The sequence below is a fragment of the Chionomys nivalis genome, chromosome 15, assembly GCF_950005125.1.
Source record: "Chionomys nivalis chromosome 15, mChiNiv1.1, whole genome shotgun sequence".
NCBI lineage: Eukaryota > Metazoa > Chordata > Mammalia > Rodentia > Cricetidae > Chionomys > Chionomys nivalis.
Genome location: NC_080100.1, coordinates 48630810 through 48656968, shown reverse-complemented (window position 1 = coordinate 48656968; position 26159 = coordinate 48630810). Strand labels below are relative to the sequence as shown.

At 39.4% G+C, this 26159-nt stretch overlaps 1 protein-coding gene across 1 annotated transcript in view; it reads left to right on the top strand.

Annotated features, from left to right (window-relative positions):
• The window catches only part of Ankrd31 (ankyrin repeat domain 31), a 140980-nt gene that overhangs the window by 3959 nt on the left and 110862 nt on the right, over positions 1 to 26159 (top strand). Inside the window, exons 2-4 of the mRNA XM_057789871.1 lie at positions 5197 to 5270; positions 11158 to 11273; positions 20392 to 20432. Coding sequence (XP_057645854.1) covers positions 5197 to 5270; positions 11158 to 11273; positions 20392 to 20432 — 231 coding nt within the window. The remainder of the gene's footprint in view (positions 1 to 5196; positions 5271 to 11157; positions 11274 to 20391; positions 20433 to 26159) is intronic.

The following is a 26159-nucleotide window of genomic DNA, read 5'->3' as shown; positions in this document are numbered from 1 at the left end:
TGTTTGGATGCCTCCCAGGTCTCGCTTCGATAGTCCTCTTGTAGGGCGAAGGGATCACTGGGTGGGCATGTGAATAATGGACCCAAAAGGCAATGCCGTCCACCTTGAAGGCTATTGGTGTTGTCAGAACAACCACGTAGGGCCCATTCTATCTTGACTCCAGCAATTTTGGGTGATGCCTCCGGATAAAACCCCAGTCTCCAGGCCGGAATTTATGAGGGGTTGGAACAGAGGTGGGTTCATAAATCGCCCTAAGCTTAGGCCATATGATTTTATGAACACTTGGAGCCGCTGGATGGCGTTGAACAAGTCCTGATCATCCAAGTCAGCAATCAGGTCAGTTTGTAAGCTAGGAATCACAGGGGGGAGGTTGCCCATACATAATTTCAAAAGGAGTCAGACCCATTTGATAGGGGCATTTCTGACTCTAAAAAGGGCAAAGGGACGGAGAGTTGCCCAGTCAGTGCCAGTCTCCAAGGCCAGTTTAGTCAAGGTCTCTTTTACTGTTCTATTCATCCTCTCTACCTGCCCTGAGCTCTGGGGTCTCTATGCACAATGAAGTTTCCAATCAGTCCCCAGTGCAGCGGCGAGTCCCTGGCTTACCTGAGAGATGTAGGCAGGGCCATTGTCTGACCCTGTCATGACTGGTAACCCATGCCTAAGCAAGATTTCTTCAATCAGCTTCTTCGCCACCACCGTGGCTGTTTTGTGCTTGGTGGGGTACGCTTCAGTCCATCCTGAAAAAATGTCTATAAACACTAAGAGATATTTGTATCCAAATTTTCCAGGTTTGATTTCAGTAACGTCTACATCCCAGTACGTACCTGGTTGAGTTCCCCACTGACGTGCTCCTAGGTTGGAGGGGGTGCTCACCACATTTGTCAGCTGGCATGCCTGGCTTTGTGTCACTATCTGTTCAATAATCTGGCTACCATCTTGAATTTTGACCTGAACCCTTCACAATAGGTCCTGCATTCTACGTGTTCCCAAGTATGAGGAGTGGTGTATTTTTTTCAGTATCTCATGTCCCAGTCTTTGGGGCAGGATACTCGCCCATCGGCAGTTTTCCACCATTCCTCTATTCGCTGACCATGGGGAGAGTGTGTATCCAGGCTAGATCTTCAGGTGTGGACTTGGGGATCTGTGGCAGGCCCCTGGCTCCTGGGTCAGTTAAAGTCACCCTAGCCCTGGGGGCTGAAGCCACCTCTTTTACTGTTTTATCGGCCAGGTTGTTTCCCAGTTGTATTGTTCCGGAGCCTTTTTGGTGTTGGGGCAGTGTATTATTGCCAACTTTGTGGGCCCCTGCAATGCTTGTAGGAGATCCAGAATCTCCTGTTTGTTTTTAATAGTTTTTCCTTCTGCTGTTAGCAACCCCCTCTCCTGGTAGACAGTCCCGTGGATGTGGGCTGTGGCAAAGGCATACCTGCTGTCTGTGTAGATGTTTAGCTTTTTGTCTTTCCCCATCTGTAAGGCCTTTGGAAGGGCTATTAACTCTGCCTTTTGTGCTGAATGTGGCCACTTCTGAAATCAAAGGTTACAGACAAATAAAAGACAGGGAAAGCTCTGTAACTCACCCCTCCAGCTGACTTAAACCTTTGGGATCTTGGGTCTCTGGGGAACCTGGGACAAGCCCCCAAATGTAGTGCCCGAGTCGCAGAGACCCCAAGAAGACCACCAGAGATACAGACTCACTGAAATGCAAAAAGCAAGGTTTAATCCTGTAGTACAAATCACGATAGGCACCTCTCTCACACACTGATGCATCAGGGGCCAGAGGAGGTGCTCCACCATTCTTAGATAGGGTTTATAAAGGCAGAAAACCACAGATCTATTGTTTTTGGTATAAAGGGTACGGGTGATTCTCTGATTCACTCCAGTTAGGGGATTCTCCACTCTGCTGATAAACAACCCCAGAGCAGCTGAGCTGCAGTCTAGGGAACTTCCCACTCTCCTGATATCTACCTTGGGGCCTAGCACAAAATGGAATTGGTTTTGTCCCTTCATTACTAATGAAGCAAGGACTCCCTTCTGCTAAGTGAGTTAGAGAGCTTAGGTTTAGGACCAGTTACAGACTGGGATGATGAGAGAGAGACCAGGTAGTGTAGTGGGGATGGCTGGAATAGTACACCTTTGTAAAATCTCAGCACACGTTTGGTAGGAGATGCTGACTGATGAGGTGTGGGGGCACTGAGTGAAGGCTGTAACGAATAATATCCAGATTGCTGCTGCTGCTTCTCCTCCCTCTTTCTCCCCTCCCTTCTTCTTCATTCATCTTCTAGGGTCTCACTATATAGCCCAGGCTAGCCTTAAGTTCACAATGGTTCTACTGAGATTATATATGTGCACCATCACTCTCATTTTTAAAATGTATACACAAGTAGTATTTACTCTTGTTGGAACACAGGGAATATTTTAATAAATGCATGGAGTTTCATAATCTGCCATCCTGAAAAGTGGCTTGTGTTGTCCCTTAACTGGCTGCGTTGCCTCCATCTCTTTGGATTATTGTTCTCTAACATGAACTATGTTTTCATCTCCCATCCTTTTTCTTATCTTGGATTCTCAGCAGTATCATTATGATGTGTCTGGAATGATATTTTCTGTTTATTTGTTTTCAGTCATCCAGGCTTCTTGAAGATGTAAATGCAGTCTATTTAGAAAGTTTTCTCTATCATTGATGTGGGAGGGTCTTCTATCTATCTGTTGCTTTCATTGGTTAATTAATAAAGAAAACCACTTGGCCTGATAGGACAGAAAATTAGGTAGGCGGAGTAAACAGAACAGAATGCTGGGAAGAAGGGAAGTGAGGCAGACACTATAGCTCTCCTCTCCAAGATGGATGCAGGTTAAGATCCTTCCCTGTAAGCCACCACCTCGTGGTGCTACATACATTAATAGAAATGGGTTAATCAAGATGTGAGAGTTAGCCAGTAAGAGGCTAGAGCTAATGGGCCAAGCAGTGTTTAAAAGAATACAATTTGTGTGTTGTTATTTCGGGGCATAAACTAGCCAGGCGGCCAGGCGGCAGGAACGCAGCCCGCTGCTCCTTCTACATATCATGGTTTCTTTAAATAGTCTTTTCCTATCCTAATCCAATTTCCTTTTTAAAGTCATTGTATATGTATGTGTGTGAATGATATCTGTGTGGGTGCATGTGCTGTGGCAGATGTATGGAACTGGAGGACAATTCTTGGAGTTCATCTTTCCCTTGTGCCTTTACTTGGGTTCTGGAGATGGAATTCAGGGTCGGCGGGCTTATGTTGCTGACACTTTGACTTGCTGAGCTATTTTGCCAGCTCCAGTATCTTTTCTATCACTCTCTTTTTGATGTGCATTTGATCTTGACATATGATTTCTCAAATCTCTGAACTTCTGTCAATTTTTTTTCTCCTGGAGAATCAGACTATATAGTTTTTCATACTGTATCTTTAGGTTTATTTACACCCCTTACTTTAAATAAAACAACAAGGTGTTTCTGTGTTCCATATGCTGGCCTTGAGCATAAGGTGCTCCGGCATTAGCCCCCTAGCGCTTGCATTATGTATATTGAATGCCTCACTTTACATAACTAGCCTGAAAGGTAGGACACGCTAGCACTGTATTCATGTGGTGATTAAGATAACCTGAGGGAAGGTTGGAGCAAGAAAGAAAGCATAGGAGACATAGGCTTACAGACATAGAAATAAATAGCTCACAGAAATAACTGTTTTGATTGAGATATACGCCAAAATAGGGTTCTACCTCTGATGAAGACAGAATGTTGTCAAACACTGTTTTGGGGCCATTATGTTGAAAGCATGTTTTAATTAGATATTTTTAACTGAATTAAAAGCTCAATATGATGTTAGAACTTGATTGCTAAAGTTTTTATACATATAAATTAAAACCTTTATTGTAATAAAAATTCATTATACTTTTAATAACCAGTGAAAATTTGTTTTAATTATCCAATAAGATTTTAACCTGAAAAATTGTGTTTTCGTTCAGTCTGTTAAATTCCTTCCCTTTTTAATGGCTAATACTTTTCAGTGTCTCATCTTTCTAATATTAAGTTATAGTTCATTTTTAGATACCTCATACATGGAGTATTTGTGATTTTGGTTTTTTTGTTTTGTTTTGTTTTGTTTTTTGAGACAGGGTTTCTCTGTAGCTTTGGAACCTGTCCTGGAACTAGCTCTATAGACCAGGGTGGCTCTTGAACTCACAGAGATCTGCCTGCCTCTGCCTCCTGAGTGCTGAAATTAAAGGTATGTGCCACCACCACCCAACTATGAATTTGGTTTTTAAAAACAGGGTCTCACTGTTATTTCAGACTGGCCTATAACTCACTGCATAGCCCAGGCTAACTCAGACCTCTCAGGGCTCTGCCTACATTAGTCTCTCAAGTGCTGGGATTACAAGTGTGAGCCATAACATAGTAGCTATGATTTTTGGTGATTGACTTTTTTGAAGTTTGTCATATAGTTAAAAGGAATTTGATTCGATTACAGGAATGAAAAAGTCCTTCATATTTTTTTTCTTGTCCCAAGAATCTTTTTGAAAACTCTCCTTTGGTGCTTACTGGTTTGAAATGGCACTTCTTTTTTAAAAAAAAAAGCGTTTGTGTATGTGCATGTGTGCATTGATGTGCACGCACCCGTAGAAGACTAGGAGAGCCTAGTCCTCTGTGCAGCACTAGGCCTGGGTACGTGCTGCTGGATAGTATAAGAAAGCAAATCATGGGCAGCAAGCCAGTAAGCAGCACTCCTCGGTGGTCACTGCTTCCATTTTTGCTTCCAGGGTCTTGTCTTTCTTGAGTTCCTGCCCTGACTTCCTTTGACCATGGACTATGATGTGGAAGTACAAGCTGAAATAAATCCTTTCTTACAAGACTGCATTGGGTTATGCTGTTTTATCACAGCAAGAACTAAGATAATCCTAACTAAGACAATTAAGTACTATTAGTATTCTGTTTCTTGTACCCCTAAATCAAACATAATGACAAAATAGTAAAAATTAATATGACTAGTGAGCATTTTTCTTCTTGGATGAATTCTATTTTAAAGTTAATGTTTCTGAATTAGTAGTTTGAAATTAAATATTTATGGTAGTATAAAAGAATTTTAACAATCTAAGTTTTACTAAAAATGATAATTAAAATATTATTATATTTGGAAATAGTTTATTAATCTGTATTTTCTGTTTTGCATTTGAAAGGTTGCTCTTGAATCGAGACACGTCTTTTAAATCTGAGTTCTGTCTTCATTCTGGTGAAAATGGAATGTGGAAAGGTGAGAAAAGCCTTTTACTAGATGTTGTCAGTGTCCCAAGTATTATCATTCTGTTAACTCCTTATTTTATATTACTCTTCTTCATTAATGTTGCACAACTTCTTACATAGATTTATAACAGATCCCAAGATCCCTTAAGATCTGGAATGGGAATAGCAGTGGGAACTGTAGCTCCCAGAGGCCATGCAGGGCTCCTAGAAAGAGTCCACAGCACTGGAGTGGACCTGGACTGCTCTCCTCATCATCTTCTCATCTCCAGCTTCACTCTAAAAACTATTTTTAAAAGCTTGTAAGAGTACAAAATAACATTTAAATTTTTCCATGGTTTATTATTTATTTTTAAAGCTTAGAACACAGTGTTAGGAATTTTCCTAACACGAGCTCTCTGTCGATACAAATTCCCAATCAAGCCAAATCAAAACAAACCAAATTAAGAAATATCCTTAAGAAATATCCAGGTTTAATGGGATTCCAGGGGGAACCAGGAGGCTGCAAAACATGACCACCAGGAGGAAAGAAAAGGGACCATGTGATCCTCTTTTGGGAGTTTACTTAAATACTCTGTGGGAGTGGTCCTGAGCCCCCCGGCGAGGGGTCAGGACCTGGCATGCAGGGATTTGGAGTCCAGACCAATACAACTCTCAGGCCTGGGAGCTAGGATAGATACAGGGGATGGGGTCTATGCTCCCAACTTAACACACAGAGTAATGAATTCCTTTATGGCATTTTCATACGTATATGTTATTAAAGTTCTTAATCTCTCATCACTAAGACATGTGTATGTGTGTGTAGAGATATACATGTGTGTTTGAGTATACATGCTTATGTATGTGCATGTATTTGGAAGGACACTTCATGTGTCATCTCTCAGGCATTCACCTTTTTTTTCCTGGAACTTATCAAGGTAGACTGCTTGTAACCAGGGAATCCTCCTGTTGAGACTCGTGTGTCCCAGCATGTGGTCCGTTTTAGAGAAAGTTCCTTGGGCTGCTGAGAAGAATGTGTGTTCTTTAGTGTTAAGTGTCCTGTAAATACCTGTTAGGTCTGTTTGATTTATGATGTGATTTAACTACAGAGTTCTATTTAGGTTTTTTTCCAAATTACTTGTCCTTGGTGAAGGTCAGAGTATTGAAATCACCCACTCTCACTGTGCTGTAATCGGTCTGTGGCCTTAGGTCTAATAGGGTTTCTCTTATGTAATTGAGTGATCCTGTTTGGTGCATATATGTTTAGGGTTCTAATATCCTGCTGTTTTCCTTGTAATGAGTATAGAGTGTCTCTCCCATCTTTTCTTTTTTTAAAAAATCTTATTGATTTTTATTGAGCTCTACATTTTTCTCTGCTCTCCTCCCTGCCTCTCCACTCACCTTCAACCCTCTCCAAAGAACCCCATGCTCCAAATTTACTCAGGAGGTCTTGTCTTTTTCTACTTCCCATGTAGATTAGATCTATGTATGTCTCTTTTAGGGTCCTCATTGTTGTCTAGGTTCTCAGGGATTGTGATTTGTAGGCTTATTTTGTTTTCTTTATGTTTGAAAACCACTTATGAGTAAGTACATATGATAATTGTTTTTCTTTGTCTGGGTTACCTCACTCAAAATGATGTTTTCTAGCTCCATCCATTTGCCTGCAAAATTCAGGACAGGCACCAAAGCTAGAGAGAAACCTTGTCTTGAAAACAACAACAACAACAACAACAACAACAACAAAAACCCAAAAATTTACTAGATCTTGTTTTCTGATCTAATCTGTTAGTCTTTGTGTGTTGGGGGATTGAGACCGTTGATATTAAGCGTTATTGAGCCGCGTGTGTTATTCCTGATGTTTGTTACCCTTGTTAAACCGCTTTGATTCCGTGTTCTGGAAATGTTGTTTCCTGTGTCTTCCTGAGCATGCTCTATATGATCTTCAGGTCTAAGCATTCCTTTCTGTATCCTATGGTGGTCATAGTTTTTGTAAAATCTTGAAAATTTTCATTTTCCTTCCACTATGACCAGAAGTTTTTCTCGGTTATATTTGTGCTCTTTAATAACTTGTAGAACATTGGTCCAATTCCTTCAGGCTTTCAGTCTCCATTGAAAAATCAGTTGTTAATTCTGATGGGCCTGTCTTTCTATGGGACCTGAGCTTCCTCTCTTGGTGCTTTCAGTATCTTTTCTTTGTTCTGTCACTTAGTGGTTTTTTTTTTTTAAGATTTATTTATTTATTGTGTATGTATGTATACCTGCACACCAGAAGAACTCACCAAATGTAAGCTATCATTTGGTTGTTGGGAATTGAACCCAGGTCTTTTGGAAGAACACCCAGTGCTCTTAGCCTCTGAGCCATCTCTCCAGCCTCCACTTAGTGTTTTGATATGATGTGGAGAGTTTGTTTCCTGGTTCTGTTAGGTATTCTGTATGCCCCTTGGACTTCGATGGGCATTTCTTTTCCTTATAGTAAGGAAGTTTATGTTTTGTTGAAAATATTTTCTGTGCATTTGATCTCAGCCCCTTATTCCATTCTTCTTTTTCTATTATTCATAGATTTGGTCTTTTTATAGTGTTCCTGACTTCCTGCAAGTTTCATTCTCAGGTGGATTGTGTGTGTGTGTCTGTCTGTCTGTCTGTCTGTCTGTGTAATTCAGCATTCTCTCTAATCCAGTTCCTCTACTTGTCTTCAAGACCTGATGTTCTTTCTTCTGTTTGATCTGATGTATCCAGTGAATCTTTACTTTTTAATTTTTGTTTGAATTTCCTAATTTTTTACTTCAAGTTTTATTTTATTTTGGCTTTTCTTTGTTGTTTTTTAAATTTCATTTTCATATATTGAGTTGATTTTGTTATTTATCTATTTATGTTTTCTTTCCAGCATTTATTTGATCTTGCTTATTATTGCTATTTTGAAATCATTTTCTTGTATGTCATCTAAGTCACTTTTCTTTGGGGACATTACTGTGAGAGAATCATTTTCGGAGGAGAACTATATTTTTGTTTATTCGTACTTTTTGCATTTGCAATGGGAATTAGGTCATTGGTAATGTTTCTTGGTATGAGAATCTAGTTTCTCTGTTTACTGAGTGTTGGAGGTATGTTTCCTCTTGCCCCCAACTTTTCACATGTTTGATCAACTGTATGGGCCTTGGGGTCTTAGGGATGCCTTTAGGCAATTCATTGTTAATGGTCAATGGGGTATCAGAAGTAGTCCCAGTCCAGGTTGAGCTAAGGAAGGTTTCTAAGCAGGATCAGACTTGATTCCCACAGCTAGTCTTCAGGAGCCGGGGGGGTGGGGTGTTTAAAGCTTTTCCTCAGGCAGCCTGTGATGGATCCCTCCATTTTGAGAAAACTTATACCTGCTGAGGACTTTCTTTCTGTGTCTTTTTTTTTTATCATGATTCTATTTCCTTTAATTTTTCCTGCAAATGCCAAAATTTGATTTTTATTTATGAATTCATGACATTGCATTGTGTATGCACCGCATTTTCTTCATCTGTTGACGGACATGGAGGCTGTTTCTACTCCTGACTGTTGTTAGTAGGGCAGAGGTAAGTATGAATGTGTAAGTAACTCTATGCTTTGTTGACATAGAGTCCTTTGAGTATATGCTTAGGAGTGTGATAATTGTGTCATATAGTAGTTCTACATTTGTTTGTTTGTTTGTTTGTTTGTTTGTTTTATGAGACAGGGTTTCTCTGTAGCTTTGCTTCCTGTCCTGGAACTCACTCTGTAGACCAGGCTGGCCTTGAACTCACATAACTCCACCTGCCTCTGCCTCCTGAGTGCTGGGATTAAAGGCGTGTGCCACCACTGCCCGGCTTCTACTTTTATTTTTTAAGGAACATCCATGGTGACTAAAAGTTTACATTACCACCAGTAGTTTATAAGGGTTCCTTTTTTTCAGATTCTCACCAGTATTTGACATTTGCTTTCTTGATGATATTATTACAACTAGGGTGAGATGGAACTCAGCAGTTTTAATTTGCATGTCTATGACAGCTAAAGATGTTGAACATTTTTTCAAATATTTATTGGCTCTCTATGTTTGTTCTATTGAGAATTGTCTTATTCAGTTCATCAGTACTTTTTTTGTTTTTTTGAGACAGGGCTTCACTGTGTAGCTCTGGCTATCTTGGAACTCACTCTGTAAACCAGGCTGGCTGAAATCTAATAACAGAAATCCACCTGCCTCTCCCTCCTAAGTCCTGAGTTTAAAGGCATCTGTCACCATATCTAATTAGATGATTTTTCTTGGTGTTTGAATATACTTTATATACTCTAGCTATCAGTCTCATATCTGATATGTGGCAGAAATGTTTTTCCTAGTCTCTAGGTGGTCTTCACATGATGGTCATTGTTTCCTTTGATTGTCAGAAGCTTTTTATTTTTCATGTAATCTTGTTTGACTATTTTTGATTTTATTTCTTGTGCTGTTTGTGTCCTTTCTAGACAAATTACTTCTTATGCCTATATCTTGAAGTATTTTTTTTCTAGAAATTTCAGTTTTAGGTCCTACATTGAGATATTTAATCAGTTTTGAAGTGAGTTTTTACACAGGCTGAGTGATATGCTGTGGTATCTCTTTTTTAAACTTTATTTATTTGTGCCTCTGTGTGTGTTTGTGTGTACATATACATATGCCCATATATATTGGAGGATAGCCTTGGTTCTCATTTATGAAATGCTGTGTGCATTTCAGACTGGATCTCTCATTAGCCTGGATCTCACTTATTGGCTAAACTGGCTGTCTAGTAAGCCCAGAGACCATCTTGTCTCTACCTCTGCAGTGCTGGGGTTGTCAGCATTTTGACATGTGTTTTAGGGACAAACTCAAGTCCGTGTGCTGTTCGAGTGAATAAGTGCTCTACTGGCTGAGCCGTATCTCTAGCCTGCTTCCGTTCTTCTATGCTTAGTATAGGTAGAGTATTTTTGCATATGGGAAAAAGAAGAGTTCTAATTTTATTTTTTTTCAAGTAATAAACTAATTGTCCCAATATGATGTACTGAGTATTCCATTTTATTCTGTTTAAAGCACTATTAAATTAATGTATAAGTTGCTGTGTGTCAGGACAAGTGTGAGAGCTGGCTCTCTCCTTCCACCGTGTCTGCCCTAAGGGTTGAACTTCGGTGTGGACCTTGGCAGGGTACAATTTTACCCACTAAGCCATCTTACTGTGGGCTATAATATATCAAATTTCTATGTGCATGTATGCAAATTAACATGTGTGATTATTTCTGTGTCATTAATATATTAGTATATTAAGATCTTAGTGCATTTGTGAGAAATCATGTAATTACTTCTGAGGCAACTTTTTTTTTTTTTTTGGTTTTTTGAGACAGGGTTTCTCTGTGGTTTTGGAGCCTGTCCTGGAACTAGCTCTTGTAGACCAGGCTGGTCTCGAACTCACAGAGATCCGCCTGTCTCTGCCTCCCGAGTGCTGGGATTAAAGGCGTGCGCCACCACCGCCCGGCTCTGAGGCAACTTTTTATGCTGAATGACAAGGTGTGTCTTAGCTTGGGCTGCTTTAACAAAATGACAAAAAGCTCTTTATCCATCAAGACATTTCCCCAGTTCTAGGATATAAAATTTTCTCTACATACTCATTGCATTCCTTCAACCCGAGGCCAAGAAATAATCAAGCATTGTTATGTTCAGTGCAGCATGACCACCTACTAAGAAATAATAATCACTATTGACATATGAAAATCACAGTTAAGAAACCATGTTACATAATCTTTTGGACTGTGAACCCAGGCCTCACTTATGCTAAACATTTACTTTGCCATTTAATAATATATAGCATTAGTCCCTTGTGAAATGATATTTTACCATATTTGTAATATTCTTAATTCATCTAAAAGTAGAATAAGAAAATTAGTGGAAGTGATTGATTAATTATATTTTGTTATAGGCATGCCTTCTCCTGAGATCCAGCTTGGGCTCAAATTCCTTTCCAAAAAGGACTCAGAAGTGCAAAAGAATAAAAATAAAGTAATGCCGACTCTTAGTGAGGACTTGGTGTTGCAGGTACGTTGATGTTATTTATTTATTTATTTATTTATTTATTTATTTATTTATTTATTTATTTATTTGCTTTTTCAAGACAGGGTTTCTCTGTGTTTTTGGAGCCTGTCCTGGAACTAGCTCTTGTAGACCAGGCTGGTCTTGAACTCACAGAGATCCACCTGCCTCTGCCTCCAAAGTGCTGGGATTAAAGGCGTGCGCCACCACCGCCCGGCTCGTTGATGTTATTTGAACATATACTCATTGCAGGGAGTTTTTGCTCTCAAAGAACAGTGAGCCAACACACACATTTCTCACTGCTGGGAAAATACCTGACCTGTGCAGTTTAAGAAAGAAGGATTTATTCTGGCTTACGGCTAATGAGATCCTTACAACATGGTGGGGAAGCTGCCTCTGCCTCTTAAGTGCTGGGATTGCAAACAGGAGCTACCTCACCTGACTCTCTCTCTTCTCTCTCTCTCTCTCTCTCTCTCTCTCTCTCTCTCTCTCTCTCTCTCTCTCACACACACACACACACACACACACACTCGGGGGGGGGCGTGCACATGCGTTTATATGTGGGTTTACTCACACTTGGGTATGTGTACATATGAAGGTCAAAGTTTGACCGTTATTTTTGTTAGTCCCTTACCATTATATTTTTTGAGTGAATCTGGAATTAACTGATTCTGACAGACTGACTGGCCAACAAGCCTCAGGGATCTTTGTGTTTCTGCCTCTCCAGCACTGTCTTACAGTTGCAGACCACCACGTCTGGCTCTCATGTGGACGCTGAGGATGGAGCTCAGGTCTTCATGCTTGCAGAACAAGCACTGTACTGTCTGGACCCTCTCCCTAGTCCCCACCCAGATGTTTTAATAGCAGGAATGGCAGGAGTTCCAGAGGTGACTGGAGATTTATTTAATACCACACCTAGGAAGGTTTATTTCATAAAGTATTGTTGATAAAAAGAGAAAATTCAATGCCAATTTTTTTTCCTTGAAACTGAGATATCTATATTTGGCTTCTGATAATCTGTTTAAATTTTTCTTTTGAAATTTCTGAGTTAAGAAGAAACAGTTTTTCAGCTAGCTTCTGAACTGAAATAAGAAGTATGTATGCATGTATGACTATATATTCATATATATGTATGTTTCCATTCTCCTGTGGTTCTGGGGATTGAACCCTTACTCTTAGTAGGTGAGTACTTTAACAGCTATGTTGATAGCCCTTCAGAAAATTTTTCTGTTTATTTCATAAGCACTTACAGTGTGATTTTGTGTCAGGCTCTCACTTGCACCTTAGAATATGGATTTGAGTCCTTGATTATCATAGTACTTAGAGTAGTTTTTAAAAATACGGATTACCAGACCTGTACTGAGTAGAAAATGTCCAATGTTTCAGCCTCCTAAGTAAATTCCAGTAATCAGCAATTTGGGCACAGTAGCCTTAGATGCTTCCGAGTTAGTGGATGTGCCTTTCAGAGGTTATCATTAGATAGTCAATTAGATATGTTCATTTTCAAATTAGGTTGTGAAAGATAAATGAATAATTAACATTTGTCCCTCTTTTTTTAAAATTTTCAAAGTTTCATTGGAAAACTAGAAACCTCTTAACTTTTCCTTATACCTCCATTTGTTTTGGGCTACAGTAAAAGGTAGACAGTGGTAATGGGCCTATTTAAATATCTGTAGCAAATTTTAGTAAGTCATTTTCTAAACTGACATATGTTGTTACTTTCGTCCAGCTTTGTTTTTGTTCTATCAAAAGAAGCCTTTAAAATTTGACTGTCTGAGAGGAATTTAGTGTGTCAAAAATAAAAACATGGAGGGACCTGAAAAGATGCTTTCCCAGAGTTATTTAAAAGAAAACATACTATTTTAATAAATTGAATCAGACTTCTAAGTAAATTCTACCTAAGAAATCAGGTGCCAGGTGGCAGTGTCACAAGAGACTGTGGCTGTCATCCAGTGTTACATGAGAGCAGACCAGAAAGGAAGATCTGTGCTGGGATTCATACCGTGCTCCTCAGTAGCTCTTTCCCATTACGTTTTGCTTGGCATTGTAATAACCCTGTCTAATCTTTATATTGCTATATGACAAGAGTTTATGTTCACTTTTTATCATTATGAAAAAAATGCCTGAGAAAATGAAAGCAAAATATTTACTTTGGTTAACAGTTTCAGAGAACTCATTCCAGCATTCTGGCTCCATTCCTATAGACCTCATGACAGGGAGCATAGGTACAGTGGAGCTGCTCTTACTCATGAAGGCTGAGAAAGAGCGAGAATAGAAGGGGGCAAGGACAGGCTGACAGAACACAGGAAGAGCTAAATGCACTACTCAGAGGGATGGACTGCTTCCCTCCAATAGGCCTACCTCCTGAGTTTCCACTACTTCCAGCAGTGCTACCAGCTGGTACCAAGCCTTCAGCCTGTGAGGAGAGCACCATTCCAGGTTCAAATCATGACACTGTCTTACATTCTTACATGCCTAAATTCTTATTTGTTTGAAGAATTTAGTGATATGTCTAGAGAGAAAATTGGGAACATAGGTATCTATCAGAGTAGTTGGCATGGTAGTCAAGTACTAGGTATCTAGGTATCCTAGGCCAATAGGTATCCAGGTAGTTGTGTAAATGAGGGTGGTTTGGATGAAACCAGCATCTCTCTCTCTCTCTGTCTCTCTCTCTCTCTACTGGGGGTAGGGTTTTAATCTATATCCCTGTGCATGCTGAGTAACTGTCATTGAGCTGTATCCACATCCTCAGTATTTAAATGCGTGCACTTGAGTAAAGCTGTTTGTGTTCTCCATATTATCTATGGGCTTCATCAAAAAGCCTGGTTTGAAGAAAGATGTCTCCCTTTCCCAGAAAGAGAGAATGGTTCAGTTGACTGTCTTTGGACTTTATCAACACTGTTAGTTCCTTTATTTTAATTAATTGATTGATTATGTAATATGTGTATTTGTGGGCACGTGCAAATTGTTTTTGTTTGTTGATTCTAACACATCATCTGTATTGTCAGCTCTCCTAGTTTCTCTGCTGACCTTCAAGTAATAACTATGTCATTAATTCTTTAGGTCTCAAGCCCAACAATTTGCACTGCAGATTTGGACATAATTTTTATAACCATGGGTTTCAACTCTTTACAATAAACTATTTATCTATTCATTTGTCCTTTGGGGTCTGTTTTTCTGAGTGACCCTAACTAATTGCAGTGGGTAGCATTAATCTCATAATCCTTTTCTTGGTCATTTGTAAAAGATGCTTGCTTGATAAGAAATGATTATTCAGTCCTGCAGTTATTACCAGCAGGGCAGGTCTCCACATCTCCTCTTTGAAATACAGCTCAGTATTCAAGCAGTATGGATCCAAATTGAAGGCTTCCTCCTTCCGCTTTAAAAAACTGTTTCTTTAGTTTATGTGTATATATGTATACAGAGGCCAGAACTGGAGTTGAAGGAGGCTGTGAGCCATAATGTGGGTGATGGAAATGGAACTGGTCCTCTGCAAGAACAGCAAGTGCTTTTTTCTTCTGAGTAGTCTCTCCAGTCCATCCTCCTTCCTCTTTTATGCATACATGGAGGTGGAATCGGTTAACTTGAATGCCAAAAGGAATGTAGAAAGGGCACTGAATACATCAACGCTTGCTTGATAACATTTAATCGAAAGGTATTAGTAAGGTCAAGGAGAGGTATTTTTTTCCTTTTCTTTTCTCTTCCGTTTTCCTCTTTTCCCTCATCCCTTCTTTTGCCTTTTTTTCCTTCTCTTTCTTTCTTTTGTCTTTTTAAGCTCCAGTGAGCAGGTAGCAAGCAACCTTTCCTACCATCTGCCACTTTGAGGTAAAAATGCTGAGATGCCCAAGTACGGGGTGAGTTTTCAAAGCTCAGGGCACAGGGAACACTTTGACTCTACTGGGATGATCACTAATACTATTGGTGTCCCTTTTCTGACTCAGGAGCTCATTCCTATTTAATTCTTACAGTTCTGGAATTGTCCTTGCAGAACTTTTGGTGGTTTAGAAGTATTTCTGGGAAGTAGTGTGATTAAAACAGGGCTTAGGACTTGGCCCAACTTGAAAGTTCTAATTCAATCACTTTGTGTTTAAGTTATTCTTAAATACTAATAAGTGAAATGTCAAGCAACTCTTTCAGCATTTGTTAGTACTGAAGTAATGTATAGATGGTACTTTATGTATTATCTATATGACAGCCCCTAATGAGCAGTCATGTGTATATGTAGAATAATTTAATTTTTAAATTGTATAAACAAAACTAGGCTCCTTAGTCCAAGAGAAGTATGTGTTAAGGAAACGTTATCAATAATTTATAAGTAAAGCACTGGATATTTGTTGTGAGTAATCTGCTTCAGTGCATGTGAAAGTAGTTTATGTGAGATGCTAAGTTTTCGTAGAGAACCAAGGTGTTTGTTCTGATTTTGTTTGTTTGTTTGTTTTTCCTGGCTTCTTTGCCAATCTCAGTAATCCATCTGAAGAGCTGAAGAGAGTGATAACACAGTAAAGGGTAATTTCTTTAAAGACATAAACAGATTTGGTTCTTTTTAGATTCTCCAAATTGATTCAGTTAGCCCAATCTCTCACATCGTACTTTCAAAAAATAAAATAGTAAGACACCTATATAGTTTAATGTCTGATCAAAATATGAAGATGTAGGAGCTAGAAAAAATGTAGTCTTGTGTATAAAAGAGATAGATAGCAATTCAGGTCTCTTGTGAAAAGACGATGAAAGTGTGTTATTCAGTTTATTAACTGATCAGTGGTAACACCATTGTATTTAGTGTCTTTAGCTCTTGAGTGGAGTTGTGTCTTGTGGAGAAGGAAATGAAGAAAACAACTAGCTGTCATTGTGATTACTTCATGTGTAGTTGCCCTCCACAGGAAAGTTCACTGGCCTTTTATGAAGATAAGTGAAATGGGCAAGATAGTCATTTGATTGAATTGTTTTGTGGAGATGCAGATATATCGTTACAGAAACCTTAATCTAGTTTCTGCAGGCCCATCAGGGACGCTATTTCTCTGGCCTGTGTGGAGGCCCAGCATTCTAAACTACTCAAAACATAAATACTCATCCAAATTGGGCTGGCATCTGGCGTACAATCAGCACGAGGAAGGGGGGCTCACCTTAACCCATGCTGAAGAGATAAGCAGGATAATGAATTATTTTAATGAAATACTATACTTTTCCTTCTCAGAATTTGCACTTCCTGGTACGGCCCCTGTGAGCTTCCATGTCGTTTGTCTGAGTCTGTCTGACTCACAACAGTGTAACTTCTGTCTTTTTCTTTCAGCCCCTAAGTATGCTTTATTTATTTGTTTGTGTTAAGTTTAAATCCCAGTTAATGGAAATCTGCGACCACTGATGTAATAAGCCAATCCACCTGAATTAATAAATCCAAGTTTATTCTGAGCACAGCATTCCTAGGTGACCCTAGGAAAAGTTGAGGAGACCACCAGGGGAAACCATGAGGTGGGGGCTTCTTATGCCCTGTGGGGGTTGAGCCACCAATGGTGGGCCTTCTGGAAGGGGGTAAGGGTTTGGGGGTGGGGGAACTGGGGGGGGTGTGGAGTAATGCCCCCTGAAGATGGAGCTCTCACCTGAACATTCCAGACTCATGGATGCCAGGAGCTGGGGTGATGTCTCCACCCAAACATTCCGGACTCTTTGGATATTTGGCTACCAGGCACTAGGGTGAAGCCTTCACCCAGATAGTTGTTCGTTTGTTTGTTTTTGTGCTCTAAGCTCTCTTGCTCCTCTAAAAGTTCCTTTTATGCTGTGTGGGTGACCTCTATGCCAACTTATTTAAAACATGACTCTACCCCGCCCCCCCCCACGCTCTGGTCAGCTGCTGAGATTTACAGCTTGTCTACCCTAGGGTTTTTCTTTTAAATGCTAATAATTTTTTTCAAGTTTCCATTTGAGTCATTCTTAAATTATTTTATTAATGAGACTAAGAACTATAAGAAGGGACTCTAATTTACTCAATAGCAGTGCCTAGACATATGTAGGTCCATTCTTAGTAAACTGATTCTGGGGTGAGGCTAGTTTTGTCTTAAGGTTATAACCTTTGAGTCTCTTGAGTTTTATAAAGCCTGTGTAGAAGGATATACATATACATGGGACATGGGTGGGTAACTCCCATGTCTGTAGACTCCATAATCAGTGAATAGCATGAACATTAATTGGAGAAGATGAGGTGATTTATTTTCAAATTTTGAAATATTTATATTATTTGAAGTAATAGATGGTCATAGAACAAGGGAGAAAAGATTTTATTTTGATCCCCTTTGGCTAGCTATAGTATGCTTATAATTGTATTTGTTATCTCGAAAAATTTTTAAGGTATTTTGTTGTTGTTGTTGTTGTTTTGTTTTTTAAGACATGGTTTCTCTATAGCATTGGAGCCTGTCCTGGAACTCACTCTGTAGATCAGGCTGGCCTTGAACTCACAGAGATCCGCTGATCTCTGCCTCCTGAGTGCCTGGCTTATTTCACTTTATTTTTAAATTACAACAGTGTAGGAGGTTCTTCTATGTGTTGCTTTCATTGGTTGAATAAAGAAACTGCCTTGGCCTTTTAATAGGACAGAACATAGGTAGGTGGAGTAGACAGAACTGAATGCTGGGAAGAAGGACAGAGTGGCAGACGCCATGAAGTTCCTGCCTGAGACTGACGCTGGTTAGACTCTTTCCCGGTAAGCCACAACCTCGTGGTGTTATACAGATTATTAGAAATGGGTTGAATCAAGATGTGAGAGTTAGCCAATAATAGGCTAGAGATAATGGGCCAGGCAGTAATTTAATTAATACAATTTCTGTGTGGTTATTTCGGGGGTTAAGCTAGCCGGGTGGCCGGGACGACAAGCAGGCCTGCTCCTCGTCTAACATTGTAATACTACATGATCTCCTCCCTTCCCTGAGGAGGGCTGTTTATCCTTCTTTCAGCGTTCCTCAGTTGCCTGTAGTTCTTTGTCAATGGTGGGGCACCATGACATTTCCCCTTTCCATGCTATGCATCTATTGGTGTATTTCTTTGGGTCTTCTTTAGACACCAGTATTGTTGAGGTATCGTAGTGAAGCATTCCTACCATTTCTAGGAGATATAATCTCACAGCAGCTTTCCTGGTCCTCTGGCTCTTACAGTCTTTCTGCTGTCTCTTCTGTGATATTCCCCAAGCTTTAGGTGCAAAAGCTGTGTTGTAGGTGTGTGGATTGTGACTGAGCACCCCACTGTCTTTTGTTTCTCTATATTTTAATCAATTGTGCTTTCTGTGTTGGTCTTCTTTGGTTGCAAAGAAAAGTTTCTTTGAAGAGGGTTGAAAGTTACACTTTTTTATGGTTATAAGGATAGATATTTAAAATGCAGTTAGGAATTAGGCTGGTTTTATAAAGTGGTAGTACTAGGTTCTCTTCTAAGATCTATGACCTCACTAGCCATAGGTGGTTGACTAGGCTTTCACTGTCAGGCATGTTTTCTTTCCTGTTAACTGGCCTTAAGTTCAGTTAGAGAGCTGTTGGTTACCACTGGTACTTCAGGGCCACTGTTGCGCCCCTAGGCCTTCCTGCCATGCTGGTTGTCATTGTAGTTCATAAGCATTGCACTAGGTAAGATTGTTAGTTGCTTCCCTCCCTTGGAAGCTTCCATTGCCCCTCCTGATACTATGCAAACTTGTCCTTAGGGAAGAGGCTTTTAGGTCAGATTCAGTTTAGATCCTCCAGGTCTTATGTCTGAAGTACATGGTGTCTTCAGCAATAGGAACTTACTGCCAGCCCCTCGGAGACAACCAAGGGCAGCAGTAATAGTCTCTATATATAGTTTTGAAAGTCTCTTGAACTCCCCTGACCAACAACTCCAAAGAAGATTTCCTGTGCCTGGTCTTGGAGTTTTTGTTAGATAGTTTGTGGGTTATGGGCAGAGTATTATCAGCCCAAGTAGCAGAACTTTAGCTAGATATGCCTGTATATACATACACTGAACATTAATTGGAGACTCTCATATATCATGATTTATATGTGTTTGTGTGCTTTTTCTAAAAAAATAGGATTGTATTGTTCTGTTGTTAAAATGTTTGTATATTAAGGCCAATTGCTTTATTCTCAGAAAGCTGTATCTATAGATCGTAGAAATAGGCAGGGGACTCCCAGAGCAATATTTTAAAAAATATTTTTTTGGACCTTGAGATTTCTGTCCAGTGCTCCAATGTGGGTCTCTGCCTCTGTCTCCTTTCATCGCCTGATGAAGGTTAATATTCAAGAGGATGCCTATATGTTTTTCTTTGGGTTCACCTTCTTATTTAGTTTCTCTAGGATCACGAATTATAGGCTCAAGGTCCAAATCAGGAGCAGAAGGAGAGAGAGCACGAGCAAGGAAACTCAGGACCGCGAGGGGTGCACCCACACACTGAGACAATGGGGATATTCTATTGGGAACTCACCAAGGCCAGCTGGCCTGGGTCTGAAAAAGCATGGGATAAAACCGTACTCGCAGAACATAGCGGACAAGAACAATGGCAATGGGTTTTTGATCCTACTGCACGTACTGACTTGGTGGGAGCCTAGGCAGTTTGGATGCTCACCTTAATAGACATGGATTGAGGTGGGAGGTCCTTGGACTTCCCACAGGGCAGGGAACCCTGATTGCTCTTCAGGTTGACGAGGGAGGGGGACTTGATTGAGGGAGGGGGAGGGAAATGGGAGGTGGTGGTGGGGAGGAGGCAGAAACCTTTAATAAATAAATAAATATTTTTTTTTTTGACGATAACACCATATTTAAGGCAAGGTTCTTTTTAAAGTGAGCAAGGCAAATATACTGTGAAACCTTAAACTGAAAAATTATGTCAGTGAATTTTATCTTTTTTTGAATAGAATGCAGTACCTTCAGTTTTTCTGGTCTGATATGAGAATAAAAGAAACTGCTGATCATTTAATGTACAGAAGGAGGCATATAAGGGAGAGTCTGAAGGAAGAAAATATAAGGAGAAATGATATAACTATATTAAGATCTCAAAAAGAAAAAAAATGAGGAGCTAAGAAACACTTAAGAATTCTCTGGAGTGTTTCACTTTTGGTTTGTTTCATTATTATTCCTTAGTTTGGAAAATAAAACCTACTCTTTTTCCCCTTAGGATCCTCAAGATGAAGCAACGCAAAATCAAGTTCTGTTACAGTTAAGTACAATGACTTATGGCTTCTTTATATTATAGGGTATTTATTTTGTTACTGTTTGCAGAGATAAATCTGTTTTTATAGGACTTAAAATTATATATTCTGGAATGTTAGTGGGGTAAATAATAGATTGTTTTATAAGCATTCAAGATAAATTTAATTTCATATGAAAACTTAGAGTAAAATAACTTTTTTCTGTCTGGTAATTGTATTTAAAAAGTGAATTTATAACATAGCATAAAGGAAGAGCTTGTAGAGTCTTTGATGTAACAAAACTTTATATTCCTATGGTTCTTGAAAAACAGTGGTTCTCAAAATACAGCTTGCAAACTCCCTGGTAGTTCCTGAGATTCTCTTAAGAGCTATTTTATTAATAATACTAACATATTTGACTCTTTCCGTGGGGTTTACATTTGCACCAACAGTAACCAAGGAACCAAGGTAGCCGTGGCAGACGGTACTTGTAATCATCTTGTCTTTAACTGCTGTGTGCTAATTGTAAAAAGGAAATGATGTTAATTTTACTGAAGAATGTGTTTAAGGAATATAGGTAGGAAAGGAAGGGAGAGGGAGTTTGGGGAGACATCTCTTCTGGGAACAGACCTTCCAGTGTGACTGCTTTGAGGCAACAGACATTCTTTTGTACATTGCTCTTCCATTTTCTCTGCCCTCCAGTGGCCCTGGAATTTGGTGTAGATGAAATTCATATCAGTGTGATGGTAGAGTTTTATGGACATTGCTTGATTAAGATAGCAGGTCTGGACCAATCAGAACATCAGGCCTTGCCCCCGACTCAGGAAGGCATCTGCTGCTCAGGTGTAGGTAACATCAATCAAAAGAACAGGTACAGGTCACACCAATCAGAAGATCAGAGATCCTCTGATGCAAAAAAGGCCAAGATATACTAGAAGACCAGCCCCCAACTTGTACAGAGACTCCCTATTAGTTCAGAGGTCATACCGGCCACCAGAAATCCATGTCACAAAGACCAGAGAGGAAAGAGAAACCAAGGATCAAGATACCCATACAACAAAGACAGTTCAGAAATCAGCACCTAGACATATAACCATCCTAAACCCAGATGTCTAGACACCAGTGTAAGACTACAATCAACAATAAACAGGGCAATATGACACCACCAGAGCCCAGCTATCCTAATACAGCAAGACCTGAAGAAAGCAACCTTACAGACAACTACTGTGGGAGCCCCTTCTGTTCCTTCAGCAAATAGCCTTTAAAATACCAGTCAACTTGGGTTTAGTCTCTTATACTAGAAATGCAGCTGTAAAGCCTGCACTCTTGCTTCCTGCTCTCTTGCTTCCTGCTCTCACTTCCAGATGCTAGACTCTGTTCCTATTCCCCATTCGTGCAGAGGACTGTGATCTAGGACAGTGATCTGTGAGTCTCCCTTTATAAATAACCCTTTATTATACTAATTGAACTAGTGTGGGATTATTTTGTAACTTCCACCGTCATCTGGTGCCTGAACATGGGGACCAGACCACACTTTTTGGGATTGGTCTGCCAGCTGCATGGTGCATTGGGCACTGACTCCCACCCGCTACTCTAGTTGGCCCTCAGACACAGCAGGCTACTGCTTAGCGCTCCTTGGCTCACACCCCCATGCTACCTCTCTGTGTGTTACACACCAGCCCACACACTGCTGCCTGCAATCCCTGCAGGGTACACAGTCCGCAGCTTATATTGATGAAAAACTTTGGTTTTTTTTTTTTTTTTTTTTACCCCCTGGACCCCAACTCTCAGAATCGTTTGATCAGCTTAATAACTGCTCTTAATTTATTAAATAAAGCATATTTTTTAGTACCTAAGTAAGCAACATGTGTTGTTCGCTGCTGCTAGCATCTCTCAGCCACATGGCTACAACTGAGATACCTGCTGGCCCATAACGATTATTACACCTACTCCAATTTATTGTAGTTACTTTACGACAGGTAAGACCTGAAAAACTATAATAAAAAAAAATGACTGATAGCATCCAGGAATTCAGTAATTATTTTGCTTTTTCTATGGAAGGTATTGTGCAAGACTTACACTATTTTCCTTCCCTTTATTTGATTCTAGGAATTAGCTTGGCTTTCAAGATTATCTCATTAAAAAATGGTTCAATACTATGGAGAGGGATAGCATCAGTTTGACAAAATTATCTGAAAGAATTTGTGCTGTTGAATCTAACTATCAAAATCTGTTGAAAAGTTATGACATGTCCAAGGATGAGACATTATCTTAAATGGACAAGTTTCATACCTTAGAACAGAACACTGGACAGGAGATTCAGACTTTAAAAAAGCCAGTATTAAAAAGATTTGAAAATATTGAGGAATTTATTGAAATTGATGAACAGAGACAGAAGGTACAAGGACAGGATTTAGCCTCATCAGTACATGCCAGACCCCTAGATGACTTACATGGAGTTTCAAGTGCATATCTGGTAATTTCCTCAGAAAAACCATCTGGCACAAAGTACCCTAATGTAGTCAAAGAATATGCATGGGAACCAATACATATGAGTGATTTAAAAGAAATAAAACAAGCAATAGTTTCTTATGGGCTACTTTTACCTTTTGTCAGGGAAATAGTGAAAATGTGGGCTTCAAGTACTAAGTTACCCACACACGATTGGCTTGGCAAGGGTCATTACTCTGATCCTCAGGAACAGGCTCACTATGACGAATGCACCTTGTCCCTATGCAGCACAGAAGCTTTAAATGCTTGGGACAGGATTTAAAGACTGAATCATATATTAGAGTTAAACAGGGCCAGAGAGAACCCTTTACTGACTTATTACAAAGATTAACTAAGGCTGTACAATTAGGAGTGACTGACCCTGAAACTAGATGTATTATAATTGAATCCTTGGCTTTTGAAAATGCCAACTTAGAATGTAAGAAGATGCTTGGGTCTGTAAAGGTCAGATCAGCACCCATAGATGAATGGATCTTGCATACAATGAATGTTCAAACATTTGACTATAGTACTGAAGCTTGGGTAGGAGATACAATTTCCAATGGTATGAGGAGACAACAAAATGCCAAATGTTTTAATTGTGGAAGAATAGGGCATTTAAGAAGGGATAGTAGACAAGGAATTCCTAGGAATAATGTCTCCTCTAGGAATGGCAAGAATAGGAGGACTCAGCCTTCTGGGATATGTAGGAAGTGTGGCAAAGGCCGGCATTTGACTAATGAATGTAGGTCAACAAGAGACAGACAAGGCAACCCGATACCACCAGGAAACTCTTTGGGGTGCCTTTCGCAGGCCCCGATGTCAAACAAGGCCCAGTCATTCCCAGTCACTATGGACAACATGTCTCACCAGGAAAATTAAACAGTCCAGTGCCTACTGTAAAAAACCATACTGTTCTGGATGATGGAATAGACCTGGGGGATGAATCAAAAATTTCAGTAGGAAATAGGAAATGTATATTTTAGCAGACTTCTATAAATGATCAAAGACCAAAGCTAAGAGTGCGTAGAAGTGACACTGTAATTGAGGGATTACTAGACACAGGTGCAGATATGACTATCATTACTCCAGAATCTTGGCATCCAGATTGGCCTCTTCAAGTGGTAGATATTCAATTCCTAGGAATTAGAACCCTATTTCAAGTAAAACAAAGCACAAGGTGGGTCGAATGCATAGGACCAGAAGGACAGAAAGGAAGGCTGAGGCCATATGTAACTAATATTGCAGTGAATTTTTGGGACTGTGACATATTGCAGCAATGGAATACCCAGGTTAACATTCCTGCAATCGCCCAAACTCATGTTTCTGGGAAGGATATTATATAATATTATAAATAAAGGTCACCAGCCATTCAGGCTGTACAAGAGCACAAAGCAAACCTTCAGAGGTACTAACAGCCTTGCCTTTAAAATGATTAACTGAGAAACCCATATGGGTTAAATAATGGCCTTCAATGGAAGACAAACTGCAGGCTTTAGAGCAGCTGGTACAGGAGCAATTAGATGCTCACCATATTGAAGAATCAACCCACCCTTGGAATTCTTGCTGTTGTTAAAAAGAAATCTGGAAAACGGAGAATGGTGACAGATCAAGAAGGTTATCCAAAATATGGGCCCTCTACAGTCTGTAATTCCTCTCCCTTCTCTATTATCAAAAGGATGGCCTCTCATAGTTATTAATTTAAAGGATTATTTCTTCATTATACCTTTACAAGGAAAGGATCGAGAAAATTTGCTTTCACAGTGCATACTTATAATAATTCTCAGCCTAGTAGGAGTTACCAGTGGATTATCTTCCAACAGGGTGTGCTCAGTAATCCCACCCTGTGCTAAATCAGCCATTGGAAATAATATGTAAACAGTTTCCTAAGTCTATAATCTACCATTAGATGGATGACATTTTGTTTTCTGACTCAAATTCAGATACTTTAGAAAGAATGTTTGAAGAAGTGAAAAAAGTTTTACCTAAATGGGGATTACAAATTGCTCCTGAAAAAAATACAAAGAGGAGATTCTGTCAATTACCTAGGTTACAAAATACGTTTTCAGAAAATTAGAACACAAAAGGCACAAATTTGGAGAGACCAATTGTGATCTCTTAATGACTTTCAAAAATTGTTAGGAGATATTTCCAGTCTACGACCGGCTGTTGGGATAACACTTGACCTAATAGTTCATTTAAACAAAACCTTAGATGGTGACAAAGATTTAAATAGTCTCAGAGAATTAACAGCTGAAGTGGAAAAAGAATTGATGGTCATTTAAGAGAAACTATAGGAGGCACATGTAGATAGAGTAAATCCAAATCTTAATTGTATTCTAGTCATATTGCTTTCCAGAACTTCCCCTACAGGAATTTTAATGTAGAGAGAATATATTATCTTAGAATGGACCTTTTTATCACATAAACCAAGTAAAAAAAATTAAAACTTATGTGAAAAAGTCTTTGAATCAATTATAAAAGGAAAATTGAGATTTCATCAGCTAGCAGGAATAGACCCAGCAGAGATTATAGTTTCTTTTACTGCTGGTGAAATTAAAAAATTAAGAGAAGACAATAAATCTTGACAAAGAGCTTGTGCAAATTTTATGGGAGAAATTAATAGCAATTATCCCAAAAGTGATAGAATTAACCTCATAAAGAGAACACCTTAAATTCTTCCCCAAATTGTACGTGATGCACCAATAACTGGAGCCAGTACATTTTATACAGATGCAAATAAATCAGGAAAGGCAGGTTACAGATCAGAAAAATTAAATAAGGTGAAACAAAGCTCTTATAATTCTGTCCAAAAGGCAGAATTATATGTTATTCTCATGGTACTAAAGGATTTTAAAAAACCTCTTAATATAGTTACTGATTCGTAATATGCAGAAAGAATCGTCTTGCATATTGAAACTGTTGAGTTTATACCAGATGATACAGAATTGACGTCATTATTCATTCAGGTTCAAGATATGATCAGGACTAGGTTTTTGTCCCATATATATAACACACATCCAATCCCATACTGGTCTGCCAGGTCCTCTAGCACAAGGTAATGCAGAAATTGATTGATTATTGATTGGAAGTGTGCTAAAGGCATCACGATTTCATAAGAAACATCGTATCATTAGAAAATGTTTAAAGAAACAGCTTTCTATTACATGGCAACAAGCTAAGGAGATTATAAAGAGATGTCGTACTTGCTCTTTCTATAGTCAAACACCATTACCAGCAGGGAGTACCCCAAAGGGTACTCAAA